At 45.7% G+C, this 19,393-nt stretch overlaps 2 protein-coding genes across 2 annotated transcripts in view; one reads left to right on the top strand and one right to left on the bottom strand.

The window, feature by feature from the left end:
- The window catches only part of egfra (epidermal growth factor receptor a (erythroblastic leukemia viral (v-erb-b) oncogene homolog, avian)), a 32,248-nt gene extending 29,340 nt beyond the window's left edge, over positions 1-2,908 (bottom strand). Inside the window, exon 1 of the mRNA XM_076144579.1 lies at positions 2,585-2,908. Coding sequence (XP_076000694.1) covers positions 2,585-2,684 — 100 coding nt within the window. The 5' untranslated portion in view covers positions 2,685-2,908. The remainder of the gene's footprint in view (positions 1-2,584) is intronic.
- A 4,972-nt stretch (positions 2,909-7,880) lies between these two features.
- On the top strand, positions 7,881-18,494 carry mmp16b (matrix metallopeptidase 16b (membrane-inserted)). Its single transcript, XM_076144913.1, has 10 exons — positions 7,881-8,296; positions 9,983-10,131; positions 10,658-10,774; positions 11,752-12,056; positions 14,730-14,891; positions 15,147-15,364; positions 15,462-15,600; positions 16,366-16,516; positions 17,508-17,623; positions 17,718-18,494. Exons 1-10 carry the CDS (start codon positions 8,168-8,170, stop codon positions 18,077-18,079), a joined length of 1,848 nt encoding a protein of 615 aa, XP_076001028.1. The 5' UTR covers positions 7,881-8,167; the 3' UTR covers positions 18,080-18,494.
- Positions 18,495-19,393: the final 899 nt, after the last annotated feature.

Below are 19,393 nucleotides of genomic sequence, written 5' to 3'. Positions count from 1 at the left end.
ATGACTTCGCCCACAAAACGACAGCAGTTAATAAGCACACATGGCAAAGTCAGGACAGGGCAGGTGGGAGAAGACGCTCGCTGCCAAGTGCATCGAGATCTCAGATGAACTTCCAAAGAGGGAGCCCACGGCCTTAATGTCTTCACCATGACACGGACGGAGCCAGAGGTGGGCCCACTGATTACAAAAACGGCTTACTTTTTTGTTTTTCCCCGTGTCTGATTTCCATCCAGTCATTTTTGGACGTATTAGCGTGATCACAGGAACTACGTTTTTCATTTAGTTTCACTGGGAGCGTCTTGTGTTTGACACCGTGTCACTGTGATAAAACGAGCTCTCTTACACTACAGCAACAAATTATAAGCTTCTCTTGCTTTTCATACGATAACGTACGCAGAAGTGATTCTCTTGAAAAAACTACCGCCGCTTCCTCGTGTAAACAGATGACGAGATGTTGTCACTCGTTTCCCCGGCGACACAAACACTTTCACATCAAACCGGCTGTGAATCAAATCAAACTACATTAACGGTCTTTATTAATACCCAGTGCAGTTATTTTCCGTAAATTAAACCTGACAACACAGACAGATTCATTCAGCATCAGAGGTGGCATCAGCATGCCAAACAGCTACACATGGGATTTTCAAAATAAAAGCCGTTATCTGAAAAGAATCTGAAAAGAATCCCAAGGAATATCTGATGTCATTGCTTAGGATGTCATTGCTTAGGAGCAGCATCAATCATCTTTGGGTTTATTATAAGTTAATGGATCAACCATCTGTGACCGGCATGGCAGAGCCTCACAGACACATCACAGCATCTTCTAAACACTTTTCTTCATCAATAACTCACGATTAATTGCTTCTTACTTCATGAGCAACTTCAAAATAATCCACACATGAAAGAATTTCAGAATTTGTTTTCACTTTGGCTTAACCAGGAGATGCCTGAGACTTCTGGGAATATGGCAACTTGTTCACATAAAGAGAATTCTGGACAGAGGAAACATCTGTCTCAGCCTGTGGCTAAAGAACAAAAACTAACAACAACAACAACACTTTCAAACCACTTTTCCCAGCAAACGGAAGACAAATTATACTTCATAAACTGTAACTGTCAGGACCGTAACCCCTTTCCACTGTTTTCTGCTTTTAATAAAATTCCCGAAAATCCTTATTTGCGCCGAGAGTCTCACCACTGTCTGGTTTGTTTAGCAGCCCAGAAATATTTAGGAACTCTGTCTTTCTGGCTCACAAACACATTTGATTTGTTATACTTCTCTGCAAACCTGCGCCGGTTGTTACTTGTTAGTGCGGACGGGAAGATTGCAACTTGCACGTGTTGTCTCTGAGGCATTCTGGGATCACTGTTGGCAGCACAAACACACACACACACACACATATTCACAAGCTCACCGAGCTTATCTGCTCACTAGGAGGAACAACGCTGTAATGACTGTGGACAATTATGAGTCATGAGAAAAGGAAGTTGAAGTCGTTACTGCATAAAGTGATGCTTTTACTCACTTTCCCTCTGGACAGCTGCCCTGGCCAACATTTGAGACGCATGCAGCATCACTTCTGTGTCACATGTACTTATACTTGCCCTTTAAAATCACTTTGTGAAGCTTCAAAGCCTTTTAAAACCCTTAAAATGTACTGAAGTGACAGTCAAAACAGAGCTGCCTTGTCTTAAAGATAATACCTGTGATGACCTTTACTTCAGGGACAGCAAGGAGAATTCGAAAGCTTTGTTTCATCGCTTGTTTTCATTCTTTATGCAGCTTTGTTTATGTTTTAAGTCCATGCTGCACTTCTCACACTTTCTACCTCATACCACGTATGCACATTTCCCACAGAGAAATTGAGTGTCCAGGTTGATCTGACTGGTGAAACCTGTGCGCACACACACGCACATCTGCACCACCTCACAAGTGAGAGAATTTTCAAAGATAGAACCAACCATCAATGTGAGACGCACAGTAAAAGTGTACATTAGAAGATGCATCAAATGTATGTGTCTCTGTGTGTGGCTGGCCCAATTTTAAATGCAGCAACAAATAGGTCAAACACTGAAAATGGAGAGCACACACCATCTGCTCACAAATATGCCACAATTATCACGAAATAAAAGACTAAACACCTCCAGCTGAAGCTCTATAGGGAACAGAGAGTGACAGTAAAGTGCTCAGCCCATCATTTAAACGCACCATCGTGGATTCGGTGTAGATTACTGAGCAAAAGTGCGTTTTTACTGATTTTGGCAAATTTAACAACCGATCTATTCTGTGATCTACGTTGTCTCCGTTCATAACTTAGTAACGTAAACTCTTTCACACACTCTCCGTAGCGTTTTCAGACTTCGGAAAATACAGTGTGAAACTTTCCCCCCCCCACACACACACACACATAAACACACGCTGGATCAAGTTTCTCTGCGTACTTTGGTGGAGTCCGTGATTTCTGCGTGATTTATGTAAACGAGGGACGGAAGACAGAGGGGAAACAAGGAAACAGGGAAAGCGAAAGCCCGCGGTCCCACATTTCAACACAGCCACGTCCATGTACGAGGCTCCGGGACTTACCTTTCTTTTCCGGCAACGCGCTGGAGCCCAGGCACAGCACGGAGGTGAGGCTGATCCACGTTACGAAGCGGGCTGACATGGCGATGCGTTCAATGCTCATTCCATGCTAACAAACTGCAGGTATTCCACTCGGATTGTTCTTCGGGTTTGGTTTGGTTTGGTTTGGAGAGACTTTCCTCTTCTGTGGCAAACTCAAACTTTGACAGCTCCTCCTCCTCCTCCTCCTCCTCCTCTTCCTCCTCCTCCTCCTCTTCTTCGGCCGTGGAGCCCCACCAGCACAGAGCGCCGCCAACATAGGAGCAACTCCTGCTGCTCTATGACGTCACCAAGAGGGAGGACAAACGCCTTTCTTAAGCCTCTCAGGTGCAAACAATGTGCGTTTTATAAGAAAAACACGTATATGAGCAATTATCAACGAGAAAAACTCAAATTAATGTTGTTGTTGAGCGCAACCAAGATGTCACGAATGAGCTAAGAGACACTGCGAAGCTCCAATAAACCTGAAAAGTCACAATTAAGCAAAAGGTCAAGCAGACAAACCTAAAACAGCTGGAGAGTTCCTGGAATAGACGGAAACATCTGGAAAAAGCACTAACAGTTTTTACTAGCTGTGTATTGTTTAGGACTGTCGTTTAAAGAACTGAAATAAAGCAGAACCCAGGTATGGAAATGAGATTACAAACTCAAGAATGATTTATTTTTGACTTTTTAGGGTTAAAAAATATTAAAGAGTAAAAGTTTCGGTGGGAAATATGCTGTGATTCCCAAAACAGTTTTTTTCGTTTGATATTTACCATCTAAGCTACCTGATAATTGTAAAATTGTGAATGTAAAGTTGATAAACTGTCATCTGCAGTCTTCCTCTTGGATCTTTGATGCAGTTTTGATTTATTATAGTGATGCTGATTATTATTAGTCTAATCTAAATTGTACAGCTCACTTTTACAGTTTTGTCATCACCATTTGACTCATCATTAAATATCACAATACCAAAGTCACATTTTCCAGCATGAATTAGAGGGTTAAGTGTGACTCAGTGTTGTTCTTTTATTGATTTAGTTGAATTTGGAAGGTAACACCCTGTTTTTGGTTCATGCACGAGATATTGACTGGAAATTGAGAATCTGCCCCTTTGACAGATTCTGACTGTTGACAATGAGTCTGTAATCAATAGCTGATGTGATTTGAGAGGATGGATCATGAATATCTGCCTCTTTGTCCCTGCCTGTATCGAATCCGTGATCACACTTTTTTGTGCGTATTTGTTTGTTGTTGTTGTCATAATGCTCCGATGATGCTACAATTACTGTATGATTGATTTAGATTGACTCAAATACTTATTATCTGAGATGAAGCCTGGTGATTATCCCCAGCATTATCACAGACTGTCACTGGAGATTTAGAGCTCTCATTACGAGCTCATTTCACAGATTAGGATCTACGTTTTGTCAGGGTTACGCAATTGGACGTAACCCTCCACCACATAACAGGAAGACACTTCAACGGTACAGTACAGCAGACGTTTCATTAAATTCGGGCCATAAAAACACATTTAAGTAGTTAATAAGTACAAACTTGTTGTGTCTCATTTCCGCCGTAACCTTCAGACAGTATTATACTCTTGATATTCCATCTATTTCTTCCCTTTACCCTTTTAAATGTTGCCTGTATGGAATAACCAACCAGCGTGCGCCATTCAGGGTTGAACGAACAAAATGTCTAGACTGTTGACAAAGTGTCTGTCTGATTGCAGCTGAATCTAATTGGATGTCAAACTGCTTAAATGTGTTTGTTGTTGTACACAGATCAGACTCTATGGGGACAGGAGTGATAGAAATCATTTTTCACACTGCTGTTTATTTCATTACCTCAGTCTAATGGCTCAGCAAATCGTCTTTGGTTGTACTGTTGGAGGAAGAGCTTATTGTGTTGGAAGAAATTATGGTCATTCTCCTCGAGGAGAAATTACCTAATGTGCGTGTAACGTTTCACAGGAAACAAAGCAGCGAGCTCTTCCGAAGGCAATGTGGATGTGTTGCAACTGTCAGTTTGGCTGTTGGGGACTCTGTGACATTGAAGTGAGTCAGAGGGAAGAAAGTTAATGGAAGGAAGCTCCATTAAGAGACCGAGTTATTCACATTCCAAGGTTGGGCACTTTTGAAACGGTTCCCTTCTGATAAAAAGGATCAAGGGTGGTCACATGTATTTTGCTTTTAGAGAAAATCAGATTTCAGCCTCGTGCCAGGGTCACATCTTTGCAGCCGACTCATGGGTTGGCGCTCAATGTTTTGCAACCAAGGTTCACCACAGAACGCCGAGCCACAGCGGGGCCAATTAAGCAAAATACACAAAACAAAAGACCCCTCTGCTTCACACCAGCGGCCTTTTCCTCAACCACAGGCTAATGCCTCAATTACCGACAGCTCCACGCCGAGACAAAAGCGAAGCTCCCTCACACACACACACACACACACCCGTGTTGTTACAGGCTTTCATATCGGCATCCGTTGCCGTCCTGAAGATCTGTGGATTTCACCCCGGAGCCTCACACCACATCTGTCTGTCAGCCCGAGCGCAAATACACTAAACAAACACGCTGTAATGGGCCGAACCACTGGGGATCCTAGACGGGGAGGGATTCTGAAGAAGAAAAAAAAGGGTCTGAGAGAGAGAAAGAGAGTAAAAGAGTGAAAGCGGAGTTGTCAGCGACTGGTTGTCAGAGCAAACACTGGTCCCACGACGCAACATTTTCCCATTCCCGTCTCTCATCGCTGTGTGCTGCTATTCACTAAACTCAGGATTTAATAACAAGGGGCGCTGGATCCATCTACCCAAACACACATTATGAACTTGGGGAGTGTGTGTGTGCGTGTGTTAATAAATGCACCACAGATTTTATAGTTGAGTTCTTTTGAGCGCAGTTAAGGCCCGACAATGAAAGACACACCTATTAAGATCGTTTGATTAATTAATGTTTATACAGGGAGTTTTCTTTGGTGGTTCACTGAGGCGTTAACGGGCGACGGCGTTGTTTTCACTGAAGTCTCTCTGATGTGCATGACGGGGCCCAGATGGACCATCAAAAATCTCTGTGACACGTTTGTATTTTGGAAAACATGTATAGGGAAGTACAACCCTCCCTCCCCCTCCACCAATATTGCTGTTATCTTTCCCATCATTGACTCCATGCAGGTGGAGATGAGAATGTGCTGTAGGGTGAAAACATATAGGATCACATAGGATCCACTGACGCTCCAGTAAATACAAAATCAAAACATGCAGAACCTTTTGGAATCTTCCCTAAAATGAATCAAAGATCAATTTATGCTTTCCCCGAGTGATTTCTGTGAATCTCTGCACGGTGTGAAGTACATGTTGTTGTTGCCGTACATGTGATATGTGAAATAAGACAGATTAGCTGCCCACGAGTCTGTAAAACCTTTAATAAGCACTTTGTAAAGCTTATTTTCAGTGCTCTTCTTGAAAGGCCTCGGGCTCTCAGAACAACTGTCAAGCACCAATTAATTAGGTTTTATTAGAGGAGGCGCTGAGATTACCTGGTATCCCACCATCTGCTCGCCTTTAGGCTATTCTCCTTGAGCAAAACTCCAATAGTAAGGGTAATATTCTGATGTAAAAATGTATTATCTACTAATAGTCCCTGAATTGCTTCTTGTTGCAGCAGAGGAACAAAACCTTTGCATTATTGGGTTTTTGTTTTACAGTTTCCTGACAAAGCTCTGGTACTTGGCCCGCGGCCATGTGTCCTTGTCAGAGCATGTGGTCTCCATGGCGGCCCGGCGGGTTACACTGTAAAAACCTCTAGGTAAATGAATGAACCTGTTTTAATCCAATAGGAATCTTTTTCTTCGCTGCGCCAGTCACATCCTGTTTCAAAACATGGAACACAGCAGTCAGTTATGAGTAATGTGAATAATCTCATGTGAGTGGTTCATGCAACTTGGGTTCAAATGACTGTACATACATGCCAACGCCATGCGTCCAACAATCCTCCCCCTCATGGTCTGTTCAGCCATGGTGCCGCTCCTCCGTGCTTCCATAGGAATTATCTACATTTTCTACCCCTCCTTTTTTTAGAATTAACAGGATGAGAAGTCACAGATGGATCATTCTTCGGCAGCTTTTCTGGCTGTGTGTGACAGGCTGCAGAGCTCAACCGATATGCCACCGCTGCTATATTGAGATGAGACAGGGGAGAGAGATTGTCAGCGCCTCTCTTTGAAGATGCACCAGTCCTGTCCAACACGGGAGAAGACTGTGGGTCAGGAGGGCTTCCAGATGGACGGGCAGACCATTGATGTCAACACACTGTGCATAGGATAGGAGGATTGAATGGAAAATATGATATTATTTGTTTGCTGTTGTCGCTTAAGGATTCACACACACACACGCACACGCGCACACGCGCACACACGCACACACGCGCACACACACACACACACACACACACACACATCCTCACTCCCCACTCCCTTCCTGCCACATCAGTTTATTGCTTTATTGCTTTATGTGAGATGGAGTCAGGACTGTGTCACATGAGGTTTGCTCAGTTTTCTCAATGAAACAGCGCCATCCTGTGGTGTGTTCACTTCCTGCACGTCGCCTTGGTATTGCAGGTGTATGCAGACCCACAGTACTGTGTGATGAACATCAGGGTTAATCTCACACATTCACTCAGGATTTTGACGCGTTACGGGGTTCAAAGGTCATTGGAGGTGTAAATTAGATTATATAATATTCTAACACTCATGCATGAGCAAAGTGAACAAATAGATGACACATTAATCTATCAATCAGTTATTCCAGTTGGTGGTCAGATGCGGGCGTCAGATTTGTGTTTATATAGAACTGCAGTATGTATATCTCATTCTTTTAAGGGTTAAAAACATAAAAATACACAAGTGCATCAACAGCAGAATGACTGATCAAATGGCTCTCGAGTTGTTTACATTGGAATCAGGAATTAAAGCTCAAACTGCAGCTCAAGCCTTGATAGATAGATTATAGTCTCTCTCTTTATCTCTTTCTCTCTCCCTCTCTCTCACACACACACCCTCACGCACACGCACGCAGCGCAGAGGAATGCGTGTCATCTCACATGCACACACACTCTGTTGGGCCGCTATTCATGGTGCTGCGCCGTGCGAGAGAATCAAAGCGCAGGCGTGGAGGCGGGAGGGAGTCTCTCTCCTTCTCTCTCTCTCTCTCTCTCTCTCTCTCTCTCTCTCTCTCTCTCTCTCTCTCTCTCCCTCTCTGTATCCTGCGCACACTGGTACTGTACATGGCCATTGATGCTGCTGCTGCTGCTGCTGCCGCTGCTGCTGCTGCTGGATGGACGTGGCCCCCGATGTCAATAAGAATGGCGAGGACAGCGGGTCTAACATGCCGCGTTATCTCAGTCTGACATCGGAACATTTTGTGCGACCATCGGGATTGTTCTTGTTCCGTTTTCGTCCGAATCCGCCTCGAACGTACAGCTTCGCCTGATGGCTTTCATCTGACACAAGAGCCAAAGCAGACGGGCGGCTTCTTCTGATTAACACTCTGGAAAAACGGGTCATTATGACCTTAGTATCCTCCAGTAACATCAAACCAGCGGATTGTTTGTACGCGGCAGCCTTCTGCTTGCATGTTTTGCTTTGGATTTCGTGCGCCGTGTCCGGAGAGGAGCATCACCACTTCAGCGTCGAGGTAAGACAAATGGCCTTCAGGCGGCTCGGCAAATGACCGCGTCCTCTCCTCCACATCACAAGAAATAGCCACGATCAAGCCGCGGAATCGCCATCAAAAACGGCGTTAACACGGAGGGAAATGTGTGCAAAAACGTATACAGCGCATCCCTCAATCGTAAGGTGCAATATGGAAACAGAACGATGCTCATTTTGGGGTTATTACACTGCGGTGCATGGAGCTGAGCTGATCCAGCATCACTGTTACTAAATGTGCAGCACTTAGTGAGGTGTGTTTGCTATCTAGTCATGTTGTTTTCACTCAGATGGTGGTGTTTTATGATAGAGAGAGACTTTCTGGACAGGCCCCCATAAAGTCACTCCTGGTTTGGCATCGTCAGTGTGTCTGGAAGGAATTGAAAATGTACAGTTGCGTGATTCTATTGTGATATATTGTACCTGATTCGTCGCTCCAGCCGCCTGTGTGTGTGGAGGATTTAAATAGCTGGAAAGTCAAACACAACAGATCATTATTCAATTTTACGGCTGGGTGCAATCTGTGGGATCTGTGAGCCTTTGAACAACACAACACACAGGAAACACACCCACAGGAGAGAAGGGAAAAGGGATAAACAAGGCGTTTAGCTCAGCAGAAAGCGGGATATGGAGGCAGGAGAGGAGGGGGAGGGAGGGAGGGATGGACAGAGGAAGCAGCTTGGAGGATTAGCTAGCTGGTGGATCTCAGAGTGTGTGTGTGTGACTGTGTGTGAGTGTGTGTGTGTGTGCGCGGCGATGGGAAGGCAGCTGGCTCGGTGTGAGGACAGCTGTGGACGGCCAGGTCACCTCCAGGCCTTTGGTGTGCAGATTGACTCTGACAGTGACCCTGGATGATACTCAGTCTCTCTTCTGTGTCGAGGTGTCAGAACACCTCAGCGGGGTCAGAGCAACAATCCTGCACACACACACACACACACACACAGACACACGCATGCACGCACGCACGCACGCACGCTTGTAGACACAACACACAAATGGTGAGTGGTTGACAGATCCCAACCTGAGAGACAGAAACAATAGACGATTTGCCACAAGTGCCTCGTTAGGGTTTGTAATAGAAACACAGAAGCTCATTCTCAGCACGGTGTGATTCCCGTTGATAATGAAAAACGATTACAGTGGCGCTTTGTCGCCGCTGCAGCGTCGTGCGAGAGAGGGACAGAATGAAAGCACGGGCACATTCTTACTGCTACGGCGTTTTCTAGGTTTGAGAAATGAGCCGGTGCCTGGAAACGTGCCAGGTTGAATCCCACTTGCAGGGGGAAAACATGGGGAGGAGGGTAAACTCTGCTGTGGTACCCTTGAGCAAGGCATCCTCAAATCCTGCAGTGAAGGAGAGAAGCAAAGACGACTGTATTATTCTAGAGTTTGCATGTGGTGAATGAGGGAAAATAACAATAATACACAGATGGAAATGGTGACATTAACGACCAAAGAGTCATGAAATAATAATAATAATATTACGCAATTTGGATGTAATACAAACAACTAGGGGCGACATTGTGTGTCTGTGTGGAAAAAGGCTTCAACTCTGTCCTCCATGTCGTCTCCTTGTCATCCTTCTCTATTCCTCCCCTCCTCTCTCTCTCTCTCTCTCTCTCTCTCTCTCTCTCTCCCTCTCTCTCTCTCCCTCTCTGCCCTCCTCTAACAGGAATGGCTACAGAGGTATGGCTACCTTCCCCGCACAGAACCAGGCATGTCCGTCCTGCGTTCAGCCCAAACTATGCACTCGGCCATCGCAGCCATGCAGCGAGTCTATGGCCTCAATGTCACAGGGACGTTGGATGAGAGAACCAAGGAGTGAGTCGAACACACGTTCTGTCAACACGCCTATACACACACACACACACACATACCGTACGTGCGGTGCAGCCCCCACCCACCCCTCCCCTCCCCCCAATGCAAATACTCATGCGAGGTATTGATTCATCTCCCTATGCCAAGAGTAAGGGAGGAGCAGAACAAGCGGTGTGTATTTATGTGACCTCTTCCCTCAAACGACCACTGGCGAGCGTTTTTAACACTTTTTTTTCCTTCTCCATTCTGCGTAATGATGCAGTGATGTCACACTGAGGTGAGAACGAAACGTTTCCAATATATCTACACCCTGTCTGTTCTGTTATTGTGGCGTTCACGTGGTTCCAATAAACATGCAACACTGTTTATTATCTCCCCGTCCTCCTCCGTCTCCGTCCTCAACTTACTCGTGGTGTGTATCAGTGTGTGTAGTGTGGAGCGTTTGGGCTCCAAAAACACGCTTCTATTTACAGTAACAATTAATTGTCTTGTCTTTATCTCCTCTCCTCTCCTCTCCTCTCCTCTCAAGTTGGATGCAGAGGCCGCGCTGTGGAGTCCCGGACAAATTCAAAAGTGCTTTGAGGTCTCGTAAACGGCGATACGCGCTGACGGGCCAGAGGTGGCAGCGTACACACATTACCTATAGGTGAGACACTGGAGGTGGTTGTCATAGTGACCATTTAATATAGCAGTGCTTCCAGCGGGGTCTCAGACGTGCTGGTGTTTCCATTCATTTGCTCTCCTCTCCTCTTGTCTCTCATCTCGTCCGCTTTTACCACCTGCGATAGTACGCGCTGTTGTTGTCATAGAGACCGCACAGCCACGTCACAAATGAGGGGGCAGAGGCTCACACAAACACAAGAATACACTCACCATCCCAAATGTCCTAAATTCCAATCCAGACATGCATAAATTGAACCTCCCAGCCCGCATGTGCAGCGAGCGTGTTTGTTTCTGCAGAAAGAAGCCAGATCAGGCTGTGTTTTGAATTCAGTCCTTATTTACATAAATACCAGAACTATTTTGGCTAAGGAGCATTGCGAGGAAAGGATTTCAGCTTAGTCATTTAAGATTGTTCTAAAGTCTTGCGTATAGATTGTTTAATCTTGGCAAAAAGTGTCCAAAAACTCATCTTAACACGGCTGAGCTCCAGTTTTAATGGCTTCTGAGGAGACCTGATAAACGGCTCTCTGGCACAACTGCAAATTGACAGGTTACAGCGGCAATAGACAGATAACACTGTCAATTTATTCAAATCCTTCCTTCCTCCCCCCAAATTTGAATTGATGGGCCACCTCTCCTAATGGAATGTCAATCAGTGCCGAAGCCGGGGCCGCTGCTGCTGACTGCACTTTATTCATGAGAATGAATGTGGAGCCAGAGATTTCCCATCCTCTCTGCCTGCCGGGGACTGATAACGACTGCTGTGTTAAAAGTTCAGTGAAAGCTGCTGGGCTTAAATAAAAGTTAAAAAAAAGTTCTGTCAAGTACAACTTTTTTTTAAGTGTCTCCACATTGGAAAAGTTAAATGTTTCCCCAGATTTAATAGTATGTGAAGTAAAGGGGCTGACAGCTCTCTTCAGCAGTATGTGAGTGTTTTTCCTCGCTGGTTTCTGTTTGCAGCATAAAAAACGTCACGCCAAAAGTCGGCGCCCGAGAGACCCACGATGCCATCCGGCGGGCCTTCGACGTGTGGCAGGGCGTGACCCCCCTACGCTTTGAGGCCGTCCCGTACAGCGCCTTGGAGACCGGCAGGCGCGACGTGGACATCACCATCATCTTCGCCTCGGGTTTTCACGGTGACAGCTCGCCTTTCGACGGGGAGGGGGGATTCCTGGCGCACGCTTATTTCCCCGGCCCGGGCATCGGAGGGGACACACACTTTGACTCAGACGAGCCCTGGACCTTGGGGAACCCCAATCACGATGGTGAGTGTAACGTCTACAGACAAGAATGAGGGGACAAAGTGAGGGAATAGAGGTTCTTCGATTGGGTTTGATTGTGTAACTCAATCCTTTAAAACCATTTGCATCGAACCGTTTCATGTTATCAAAAATCCATACGTGTTGTCTAGCAGCTGGTGAGGTCACAGATAAACATACGGAATAATACGGAGCTGCAGTGAAATGCATTTATCTGCAGACGTTTAGTGTTTGGACTTTGATTATAAGCTCAGTATTTGATGTTGCAGTGGAACGGTGTTTTTGTATTAAGACTTCTACACTCTGTTATGAAACCTGAGCTGAAGCAATTGGAAAATAGACATTAAGCAAAGACAAAGAGAGAGAGAGAGAGAGAGAGAGAGGGATTGTTAAATGTGGAATGTTGGCGAGTGAAGTGTGTGGTGGGAGTGAGGAAAGGATCGAGGAACAGGAACAAAAAAAAAAAACAGTGCAATCGCTTTAGGTGATGAAGATAAGGCCCTGATGGAGAGCGGGGAACGGAAGCACAACACAGATAGCGAGGCGGGTGGTATCACAGACGTTATCGCGGGGGTTAGAGTCTGAACGGTGCTTTTAACCAACAAAACAAAGAGTGCAGGAACCATCTTTGATCACATTCTGTCCCTGTAACGACGCATCAGCCCGTCTGTCAGGATTGGGATGTTTCTCCTCTTCATTGTTTACGTGACAGAATAGGGAACGCTGCTATTTTAAGACGTCGCCTACCGACACGTCAGTATTAGTATAATTTCTGTTCCGCGTGTAGCGACCATTATATAACATCAGAGGTAGAAACGAGTGACCTGAAGAAGAAAAACGCAACAGATAAATATCCATATTACTTCAAGACAGTATATGTTATGTTGCTTATAAAACATTTAGGAGGATTGACAGATGTGAGTGTGTGTGTGTGTGCTGAGTGCTTTCTGGAGTTCTAGCAGCGCAGTGTTGTGTCACGTGAGGCTCGTTTCCGTGGAAGCAGTGTGGGTTGTGGCTCCACAGGGGGTGAAAGCAGATGCCTGTTCTCAGCCGCTTTAATTACCCCCAACCTACCTACAGGGGCGCCGGGCCAGTGGCCTGCCGGAGCGCCGCCAATACCCAAGTGCACCCCCCCCCCCCAACCCCCCCACCCCCCGTCCTCCTCCATTAGCGGGGAGACAGTTACCAGCTCGCATTGTGTTGCTTTCCGACGTACAGTAGCTCGCCTCCACCTTCCTCGCTCCCCTCTGCTGTAATTGTCTCAGACGCCCCCAAAGTACAAATTCAGCTTCTCTGTTTTGCACTGTTGTCCCATTGTTACACGTCCGTGCAGCCATTTTAATGGGGCTTGCGCGTTGACATGTGTGTGTGTGTGTGTAGTCTACCAGGAGGCCCTAATTGGACGTCGTTGGTGAGCTGGAGGACGGGTGGTCTTTGATAAATGGAGATGGGGAGAGGGGGGGAGAGGGTGTAACCTTTTAGCTGCTGGCAGAGGGTCAGTAGTGCTGGCAGGAGCAGTTATGGCGTATTAATGGGCGACTCTCTCTCGGGGACAGCTTCAGTCACAAGCTGGACGGGGAAAAGGAGCGCTGCTTTTCTAAATCAAGTTGACGTTAGGAACAAAGACGAGGACTGAGGCAATTTCTTCTTACATTGCTATTTGTGTGTGTGATTGTTCGGCCTTCTCTCTCTCTCACTCTCTCTCTCCCTCGGTGTGTGTGTGTGTCCTTCTGCTCGCTAAGAACTGCAGCACACACTGGCTCGTCTCCCCTTTGTGGAGGAAGATAATTAATATCCACGCTTGGCAGTTTGCCTCCAGTAAACTGTGAAAGTTCCTCACAAACCGTAACTACTGAGCGAGTGCAAAAACAAAATTCAGCACTAATCACTTGGTTAGATAAGATTTGAGAGAGAGGACGGATTCGTAAGAGAAGAACTCATTCTGGGCCTCTCTGATTCTGAGCACTTGAGTGTATAAGGGGGGGGATGAACATGTCATATTTAGGCGGTGGGTTTTGACCATTTCTGGGAAGATACAGGGAAATGTCAAACATGAGGATAAAGGATCCACATCTACATCTGATCCAAAATTAGAGCAGAGAGTTGCATGCAGGATCTGCCCGCCTATAGGTGGACATCCTGATCCTGATCCAGGGCTTTTCTAAAGCACACACCACACACAGCTTTCTAGGATTGTCGAGGATCATTCTGAAGCTCAAAGCTGTGATTGCAAGATGCCGACATCTTTAAGAGACGACCGATGAGTGGAGAGTGTGTGAGTGGTGTGAAAGAAGCTCTGAGCTGGAGAAAACCTCGATTGAATAGTTAGAACTGATGGAGCCTTTAGGATAGACTTGGAAACAATCTTCAGAGCTGAATAATTTAGCACAGTAATGGCACTTAACCTTTCCAAACAGCTCACTACCTGGATGACACACTCACGAATTGATTAGCAGTCAAATTTGTTTTGTGCTGAATCGGCAGTTTCATCTGTAATGAACATTTATCGTTATTGCACCACAATGCAAAAGAGTTTGATACAAGCCTTATAGATCGTAAACGCTACTGTATATAGAGTGTGTATATGTGTGTGTTCTTTCTGGTGCTTGTATATTCACTGTGCCTCACATGATGGAGTGTGTGTGTTGTTTCCCCACCCCCTCCTCCTCCTCTCACCAGGTAACGACCTGTTCTTGGTTGCGGTTCACGAGCTGGGACACGCTCTGGGTCTGGAACACTCCAACGACCCCACTGCTATCATGGCTCCTTTCTACCAGTACATGGACACAGAGAATTTCAAGCTACCTCACGATGACCTGCAGGGCATCCAGAAAATCTATGGTACGCTTGAACAAAGTAATTTACCCTTTAATTCTTCTTCAATGACATTACAGAGCATGAATGATGTATTTTGAGTGAAACATTGATATAAATTGAATATTTTTACACAAGTGAAATGCATGATTATGTATAAAATATAATGTAAAAATCAAAATAAAGTAAAAGCATGAATAGAAAATGATGAACAATGAATCAAATGATGTTCTGTAGGGAAAAGCTAAATCAAGACGTTTCTGATGTTCTTCGTCCCTGCAGGTCCACCAGATCGAGCCCCCCAGCCTACCAGGCCTCCGCCCACAGCCCCTCCTCCCCGCTTCCACCCTCCCTCGGATCCCCGCAAGCACGACCGCCACGTCCGCCCCCACCGCCCCCCACAGGGCGCCAAACCCTCTAACCCCAACTCCAAACCCAACATCTGCGACGGAGGCTTCAACACGCTGGCCATCTTGCGCCAGGAGCTGTTCGTGTTCAAGGTTTGTGGCCATCCTAAAAAAGAGCAGGGAGGGATGATGATGATGTTGATGATGATGATGATGATGATGATGATGATGATGATGATGATTTCTGTAGGACCAGTGGTTCTGGAGGGTCCGGGACAACTCGGTGGTCCCTGGCTACCCCATGCAGATAAACTACTTCTGGAAAGGTCTGCCTGCCAAAATCGATGCTGTCTATGAAAACAGCGAGGGGAAGTTCGTCTTTTTCAAAGGTAATAATGAAATAAAGAATGAATTAGACAAATGAATGATTGATGAATTAATCCTAAGTGACGTTTTCCTATTTTCTGATGGTGATGTGACAAAAGCATAAAGACAGCAGACTCAATAATCTTCAATCCCACCATGACTAAGTGAATGTGGGTGTGTAATCATAGAAACATGCATCCACCTTTCACTGTGTATGTTTGGATGAGTGTGAGGTTGTTTTGTGCGGCACCAGAGTGAGTGTGTGGGTCCCTTGTCCGTCCATCAAGCAGATTAACATGACATCTGTCACCCAGTGGGATCAGAGAGCCTCATGCTTTATTTATTCACTCGGTGGGACTTACTGTATGTGTGTGCGTGTGTGTGTGCATGCGTGTGTGTGTATGTGTATGTGAATGAGTTCAGCTACTTACTGCAAACACACCACCGCAGCAGCTTTCCTCACTCTGCCTCAGGCACTTATGATCAAACTGAATTAAATGCAACAATAGCTCCAATAAAACACACAACAATGAGTCTCTGTGGAATTGCCTTCATATCATCATTCCGCCGTTTATTGTATTACAGATAACACACACACATTGATTTTCTGCTGTGCATATGTTTCCCAAATTAGGTGATGCATCTAACTTTCAAAATAAAGATAAATACAACATAATAAATAGGCAAAACCTTCACAGAGGGCCTGACTGAGCAAAGAGCTTCGTCGTTCGTCTTCACCTACTAACTTTGTGTGTGTGTGTGTGTGTGTGTGTGTGTTTTTATTTTAGGAAACAGTTTCTGGGTCTTCAAGGACACAACTCTCCAGCCTTCCTACCCTCAGGACATCTCTCTGTTTGGGAGCGGCATGCCCACTCAGAGCATCGAGACAGCCGTCTGGTGGGAGGACGTGGCCAAGACCTACTTCTTCAAAGGAGACAGGTCAGTGCTGAAGGATGATGACGAGCTTGTGTGTGTGTGTGTGTGTGTGTGTGTGTGTGTGTGTGTGTGTGTGTGTGTGAAGGACCCAGACAGGAGGACATCTTATAGAAGGAAGAACAACTGTTATGTATACCTCAGAAGGCTATATGTTCAATCATTATATAAAAGTCATTTTTCATTTTTCATGCAACATCTTGACACTATTTAGTTTTAATTTTAGACCTCGTAGGTGTTCTGTTTTATCGAATTTCTGACTAACAAATCAATCAAATCGTTGACCAAAGTAAAAGTATTAATGGCACAAAGAAGCAAGTTCAGTTTAAGCATGATGTAAGTCAATGTGGAAATAGTCAAATACATTACGGCATAAATGTGGAAAGTTTAACTTACCTGCAGTTGAAATGAAGTAAAGTCATAATCATTCAAACTAAAAGTCCCTCCAAAGCGTCCACAGCAGAGTATCTGGTTGTTTGTGCGTCTTATGTGCAGCGTCTTAGATGTTTAGAGTTTGTCGCTGTGACTAAAACGTCTCAGCTGTCACGATGAATCGTCTTAGAGAGGTCAGGCGCCCACGCGAGCTGACCAAACGCTTTGTCACGCCGCCGTCATCGCTCGATCTGCCGATGCGCGTCGTGACCGACGGGACAGTCGTCACAAACAGGATCTCATCTCTTCATGTGTGACCTGCTAGTGTGTGGTGTAGTCCATTTTGTCCTGTGTTTGTTTGTGCGTTTGTGTCACTGAATGCTTGGACACGGACTAAAATGAGATGAGATTACGTATTTTTGATTTGCACTGAATTTAACCATGAAAAATTAACGCTTCTACGTGATTAACGGTCATTTCCACATTGTAAGAGACCATTTCTGAGATTTGACTTCTTTATAAGCGTCAGTTAAGAGGGAGAAGAGGCTGTGGTTTAGTAGACAAATGTAGGGTGATGTGGTGCTTCAGAATGTTGACAGTAATATCTGGATCTAACCTGTTGTAGATACTGGAGGTACAATGAGGACATGAGGACTATGGACCCTGGCTATCCGAAACCAATCACCATCTGGAAGGGCATCCCTGATTCTCCACAAGGGGCCTTTGTGGATAAGGCCAACGGTACAGAATCTAGTTTAAGAAAACGTTTCTTCTCTCTGATGAAATGGTGTAATGGTGGTGTTAAATGTTTGTATAACAGGATCTCTCCATCCAGGCTTTACCTACTTCTACAAAGGAAAGGAATACTGGAAGTTCAACAACCAATTGCTTCGCGTGGAACCCAGCTACCCCAGGTCCATCTTGCGAGACTTCATGGGCTGCGACGGTCTGCCCGCCGACCCCGACTGGGACTGGACCCCACCGGTGGCGGAGGAGCGGCACTACGACAACGGCGACGTGGACGTCGTCATCAAATTGGACAGCACGGGCGGCACGGAGAAAGCGGTGGCCATTGCTATCCCCTGCGTGCTGGCGCTGTGCATGATGGTCCTCCTCTACACCGTTTTCCAATTCAGGAGGAAGAGCACGCAGCGCCACATACTGTACTGCAAGCGCTCCATGCAGGAGTGGGTCTGAGGGACGGCTCCATAAACAGTCCGGGCAATCGCTCGGCGCCATAAGTACAGTCCTTTGAATCACTGCGGCGGGTGCAGTACGTTAAGGGATTTGCAGTGTTGGCGGATTTTGCGTTCGAACCCCAAACGTGCAAGACGAGCATGGTCAGCAGAACTGGACTGAAAGGCCTCCAGAGGGAGCCACACCTCCCACGTCCTGCTAATATGTACTGTATGCATCTGCTTTCGACTTTCGACTTTCTTCTGTATCTTGGAATGAACTCAACTACACGAGACGGAGTAAAGTTAAGCTAAAGCGGGACCTTCATCTATTCTCATCTCTGCACGCCTCTTGAAAAGCCCCTAGCACTAATTTCAGTGGACAAATTAGATGTAGGCTTCTACTTTACTTCCACTTCTTAACTAACTTGCCCTAATCTGTGCTTTTTATTTCATCTTATTAATTTTTATGGGGGGGGCGGGGGGGATTAAGGGTCCCTGTAAAAGATGATTCGTTGTGTAGAGGACTGATACACAAACCAAATATGATCTTTTCTTCCAAAGAGGATAACTGCTCGGTGTTGTTTCTGACGGGATACTTTTCATCCGCGGATCAAACATTTTTCGGCACGCTCACGTTTACTCTCAAGTCGTCTCCTCGTTCTTCGATCATCCTGTCTTCTCTGTCATCTGTGATGATCTGGTGATCTGTGGCGAGCAGCAGTTGGTTAGAGTTTGGGATTGAAGATTTGTTTGTGGCAGTCCGTCTCCGAAACAGGGGCCGGAAACCTCTGTGCAATATACATTAAATACGAGACTGCCTTAAAACACGGAATGCTACCTTCTCTCTCTCTCTCTCTCTCTCTCTCTCTCTCTCTCTCTCTCTCTCTCTCTCTCTCTTTCTCTCTTTCTCTCTATCTTTCTTTGGCGTCTGCGTCAGTGCATTAATTATCCTCCATAATGCAGCTTCAAAAGGATGAGAGGGACAGTTTTTTGTGTCATCAGAGTATGAAGGTGTGAAAGTGAGGGGTGGGACTGACACATGCACACACTCACACTCACACACACACACACGGTAAATGTACTGTACTGTGGTATCAGTTCTTGGACAGCTGGCGTCTTGCTTTCCTTTTGTTCCTGCCAAGTTTGGACACCAACACTCCAAAACACTTTCAGTCGATAGAATTTAATCGGATTTGCTGGTGTGTGTGTGTGTGTGTGTGTGTGTGTTGTTTCTTTTCGTTCTCGACTTTCGTGCAAAGGTTTGTAACATGATATTTCATAAAGCACAGATTACACAACAAAGAAAGAAGGAAGAAAGAGAGAGAGTGAAAAC

The sequence above is a fragment of the Genypterus blacodes genome, unplaced genomic scaffold (assembly GCF_046128005.1).
Source record: "Genypterus blacodes isolate CSIRO-AG114 ecotype Tasmania unplaced genomic scaffold, CSIRO-AGI_Gbla_v1 ptg000029l_1, whole genome shotgun sequence".
NCBI classification, from domain to species: Eukaryota; Metazoa; Chordata; class Actinopteri; order Ophidiiformes; family Ophidiidae; genus Genypterus; species Genypterus blacodes.
Note: the sequence above shows the minus strand (reverse complement) of the source record. Positions and strands in the feature narration are given on the sequence as shown.

Coding starts and splice junctions, on each gene's coding strand:
- mmp16b (XM_076144913.1), top strand. CDS start 8,168: ATGACCTTAGTATCCTCCAGTAACATCAAACCAGCGGATTGTTTGTAC. Junction 8,297..9,982: donor ATCACCACTTCAGCGTCGAG/GTAAGACAAATG, acceptor CTCCTCTAACAG/GAATGGCTACAGAGGTATGG. Junction 10,775..11,751: donor CGTACACACATTACCTATAG/GTGAGACACTGG, acceptor TTCTGTTTGCAG/CATAAAAAACGTCACGCCAA.